We start from the raw sequence: 4,747 nt of genomic DNA, 5'->3' as shown, positions 1-4,747 counted from the left end.
TAGATATTAAGTACTAGATGTAGGTGTGGTTGCTGCCACCTGCCCTGATATACTGTCCTCTACTCTTGGCATGAGGAAATGTCTTCCTGTGTTTTTCTCCCTTCTATAAAATGGAATTTTTGTGGAGTAAATTTCTGCCCTTTTTATGTTAATAGATATACATGCTTAAAGAAATTTGACCCTCTGGAGGCATCACATTGAACAAATAAGATTTGTCATAGAGATTGTCTTTTATATCCATATAATGGCATTATATTGCTTGGCATGTGACAAATGTTCTATTAATGTTATTTTTTAATTCTTGACCCCAAAGTTTATTAAATGAAGTCCAATTAGTAAATTTTTATTGAATCGTGTACTATATTAGGTGAAGAAACTAAAAATACTCTTAAGGCAGTTACTGGGCTAGGAAATTCTCTGCTAGCTGGAAGATAATCTCACTTTTATAAACTACTTTACCATGGAGGTTTATGGTAGCAGTAGACAGTTTAGTCATTCCTGGCAAGGAACGGGAGAAGGTGTCAAAAGGAGAGTGATTATCTGGCCATCAGATCTGATTTAGTCCTTGAAGATGAAGAGGATGAAAAGAAAACTTTTGTTCCACTTCTCTCAGAATGTATTTGAAAGATAAAATAGGTTTCCTATCTGACATTAATATCACAGACATTTTCGAATGTTTGCTTCTTTTATAACCAGGGTCGTGTTTCCCTGGGTCGCATGCTCACTGTGTTTTCATGCCCTGCCTCTTCAGAATTGCCCGAGGTTCCATTGATTGAGGAGGAAGTAGAAGAAACAGAGTCTTGGGCAAAGCCTCTGGTCCACCTTTGGCAGACGAAGTCCCCAAACTTTGTGGCTGAGCAAGAGTATAATGCAGCCATGGCCAGAATAGAGCCACACTGTGCCATCTGTGCTCTCCTCATGCCATACTACAAGGTAATGAGGGTGGAGGGGTCACTCTCAAGGTTTCCTTTCGCTGCTGCATTTCCTGTATGTCTGTAAAAATAGGTGCATCGTTGTAAGGTAAATATTCACATTAAAAAGAAGACATTGATACTTATATAGCTAATGGCCATAATAGAGCAGCAAACAGAATTTCTAAGTGCTAGTTGAGAGACATTTCTCCAACAGTGTTGTATCCTTTTTGAATAAATGATTGGTTTATATTTTGGCATTGGTTTATTTGAGTCAAAAGCAATTCATGTCTTTCTACCTCTTTCACCAAGAAACACAAAACTTAAAGCTTAACAGTAGTAGAATCTTGCTGGAGAGAACTTAGACCTAGTTTCTGTTTCGTATTTGAAAATGTCACTCTCAATAATACAGTGTCAGCTCTTGGACCATATGTAAAATGTCTCTTTTCCCACATGGAACATACAAAGACAGCAGGACTCAATTCAGACTAAATTGTCCAGTTCACTCTCATTAGCCAGCTGTGCATGATGCCAGCTATGCATGATGTTGTTTTCAATATCATCCTATATCTGTTATACTGGTAGCATTTTAGCTCACTGACGGCCATGTTCTCCACCTCTAACACACAAAATGATCTATTTTAAGATACAATAAAGTTTATTGATGTGAACATTGTGTTCTGGGTTATATTTTTACTAGTCAAATCAGTTCCATGAAAAGTAAACACTTTTCAGGTGTTTTAGAGCATGAGAATGTGTAGTATGCCACATTTTTTGACATTTCTAAATAGAGGAAGTAGTTTACTTACTTGTCTTTAAATGTGGCCCTGGTGTGTGACAAACGTTATTTTTCTTTTCCTTTTAATCATTTAACTTCTGTGTTTTCTTGGAAAAACTTAACTTTTTATTGATTCTTATTTCTCTATCAAAATCTTCCTGTATATTTCCCTAATTTAAAAAATTTTGCACTAAAATTATAAGATTTAGGGAAATTTTTTAATATAACATAATAAGATAGTTATTAAATAGTTTCAAATAAACACTAAACATTTTTCATATATTTTTGTGCGAGATGACAATTTTGTTTTGGACATTTTATTTTTTATTTAGTGACATTTACCAAATCTTTTTGTCTTGATGTTTTCAAACTTTGTGATGAGGCAAAAGCCTTCAAAAACTGTCTAAATACTGTTGCACAGATTAAAACTGAGATCTTTAAAACACTCCTGGTATATCCAGGTAAAATTCTTCCATAAAAGAAACCAGGTCTGTTAACCTAGTTCAAATAAAGAAGCAAGGAAAAAAAATCATCAGGGAAGTTGATGCTTCCATGAACTATTAATGTAAGAACACAGTTTTAGTAGTTGAGCACTTTCTCATGCAAACATATGTACAGAATATCCTCTTGTTCCTAAGTTCAGCACATGGATAGGGGCCTTAGGAGGAGCATTGATAAAAAGCTAATAGTTGGGTTAAGAAGAACAAGAAGAACAAAAGCTGAAAGTTAATGGATAGAGCAGCTGTTAATAGATTTGAGTGATCAGAACAAATGATGAGTTCTTTTCCATGTTTTTCACTCACGTTGAATTAAATTGTATTTTTCAGCCAGATAGCAGCAATGAAGAAAATGATTCTAGATGGGAGACAAAATTAGACGAAGTGGTTCCTTCAGGAGGAAAGACTAAGCCCCTCATTCCAGAGATGTGTTTTATTTATAGCGAAGAAAATATAGAATATTCTCCACCTAATGCCTTCCTGGAAGAGGATGGAACAAGCCTTCTCATTTCCTGTGCAAAGTGCTGCGTACGGGTTCATGCAAGTAAATGAATCTCTCATTCATCAGTCTCTGGCTTTTCAGTACTTTTGTCTTTATTTCTCATCACCCCTTTGTAACCTGCCAGACCTATTACGTTGAACTACTGACATTTCTTAATGGTTTAGATCATTTTTTCTCACATTTCTTCTAATGAAAGTATGAGTAGGTATAATCATCTTTTTTTCCTCCAGTTTAATGCAGTATCAGTGGAAAGCAGATCTGGCTTTTTGTTTGTTTGTTTATGTGAGTTTCAGATGTGGGGTCACCCTGGGCTTCCTTTCACATGCTTGAATTTTATTTACTTTAAGATATAGTTTGTAAAAACTTAATTTTCATCTCTGATGGTAATTCGCGACTGTTTTCCTTTGTGACTTTTAAATAATTTCTTTGCTGATTTTGGAAATTGTTGAATTCAGTTATTAAGTTAAATTTTTATTCTTTGTAAGAGTAGGGAGATCTCTATTGCTGTTTAGGGGAGAACAATATTTCACTTGTCTTCCCTTCAGGACTGACATGGTTAGCCTCCATACTTGTCTCAGTTTGGTATTTTTATGTAATTGGATAAGTGGTAAATACATTTTTAATTGGCCTGCCATGCAAATACTCTAAAATATTGTTGTGTAAAAGGAATCTATTATATATTATAACTCTATTCAAAAGCATTTTAATGTTCCACATCTTACCAAATCACATTTTGTTAACATATTTATGTAGGGTTTATCTCTTGCCAGTGTTGCATGAATAGTTTATAAAATAGACTTTACTATCTTTATTTACCTCAGAGTAATACCAATCTTATATTAGGGTTGAAATACCCTTGCTGTTTGTCGTTTATTTATTAATTAGATACTATCCTCTTCCCTAGGGGATTTGATCATAATCTGCTTGAAATATAATTATAGCAACCTTATTGTATTTATATCAATTTGTAAAAGACACATATATGTACATTCATCCTACATTATTATATGTATGTAAGACACAAAGCACCATTTCCCACAAAAAATTAGGGTTTTAATCTTGACTTCCAAATGCAATTTAACCATTATATTTTATAAACACGTGCTTGAACTGAACATTTTATGGTCTTGTTTAATTATGATAGTTTTTTTGGGGAGGTAATTATATTTGTTATTTTCTCTTCCTATCTCAAATGTTATAGAAGTTTGATATTAAAAATTACTCATTTAAATCTTTTAAAACTCTCTTATTTCAAGAAGTCAGAGTAACACATTTATTGGTACCATATAATTGCTACATGTATTTGCATTATCAGCTATCTCCTTACTTAGTTATTTTGAGGCAGACATGTACGGAATAGACAAGTAGAAAAATTGAAGACATCTCTCATCACTAGCCGTGAATTGTGCTTCCTTTGTCCCTATCGTTGAAATTAAAGCTGGTTAAACATAATTTTTGAACTGTAATTTTAAATTACATTAATTAACAAAAAAATACTGTGTCAAAGTTTATTTATTGCTTTAAAACTTCCCTAAAGTTTGTTTCATGAATTGTAGCTTATTTTGAAATATGTTTTGCATGAATAAAATAGTATACCTGACAGGTTAGAAATTTTATTATTGCTCATTCAAGAATTATCATCAGTATTCTCTCTGATACCTATTGTGAACATCAGCTACTATTAAGACACACACTCTCATGTTTTCTGATATCTTATTAGCTATGAGGCATGAGAACCAAACTTATCTTTGAGACAGCTTTGCTTTTCTTTTGTTCTAAGAATCAAAAATTGTATGGCAGGCACTTCTGATTTTATTCATTCCGTGTTAAGATATGTAATAGTGGTACAATGCGAAAGACCTAATTCATGAATCTATACCATTATTTTATAGGTTGTTATGGTATTCCTTCTCAAGAGATCTCTGATGGATGGTTATGTGCCCGGTGCAAAAGAAATGCATGGACAGCAGTAAGTGGCTTATTTTTGTATCTCTTAATCCTTCTCAATCCTGTGGGCACATTTATATCTACTGTTAAGTAAGAGTCTACACATGCTTTT

The 4,747-nt window shown here is 33.5% G+C and overlaps 1 protein-coding gene across 1 annotated transcript in view; it reads left to right on the top strand.

Moving 5' to 3' along the window:
• KDM4C (lysine demethylase 4C) overlaps positions 1–4,747 on the top strand; it is a 347,564-nt gene that overhangs the window by 213,413 nt on the left and 129,404 nt on the right. Inside the window, exons 14-16 of the mRNA XM_023535104.1 lie at positions 664–933; positions 2,517–2,730; positions 4,581–4,657. Coding sequence (XP_023390872.1) covers positions 664–933; positions 2,517–2,730; positions 4,581–4,657 — 561 coding nt within the window. The remainder of the gene's footprint in view (positions 1–663; positions 934–2,516; positions 2,731–4,580; positions 4,658–4,747) is intronic.

This window comes from Pteropus vampyrus, unplaced genomic scaffold (genome assembly GCF_000151845.1).
Source record: "Pteropus vampyrus isolate Shadow unplaced genomic scaffold, Pvam_2.0 Scaffold136, whole genome shotgun sequence".
Taxonomy (NCBI): Eukaryota; Metazoa; Chordata; class Mammalia; order Chiroptera; family Pteropodidae; genus Pteropus; species Pteropus vampyrus.
The sequence above is the reverse complement of the archived record's forward strand: the minus strand, read 5'-3'. Positions and strand labels throughout refer to the sequence as shown.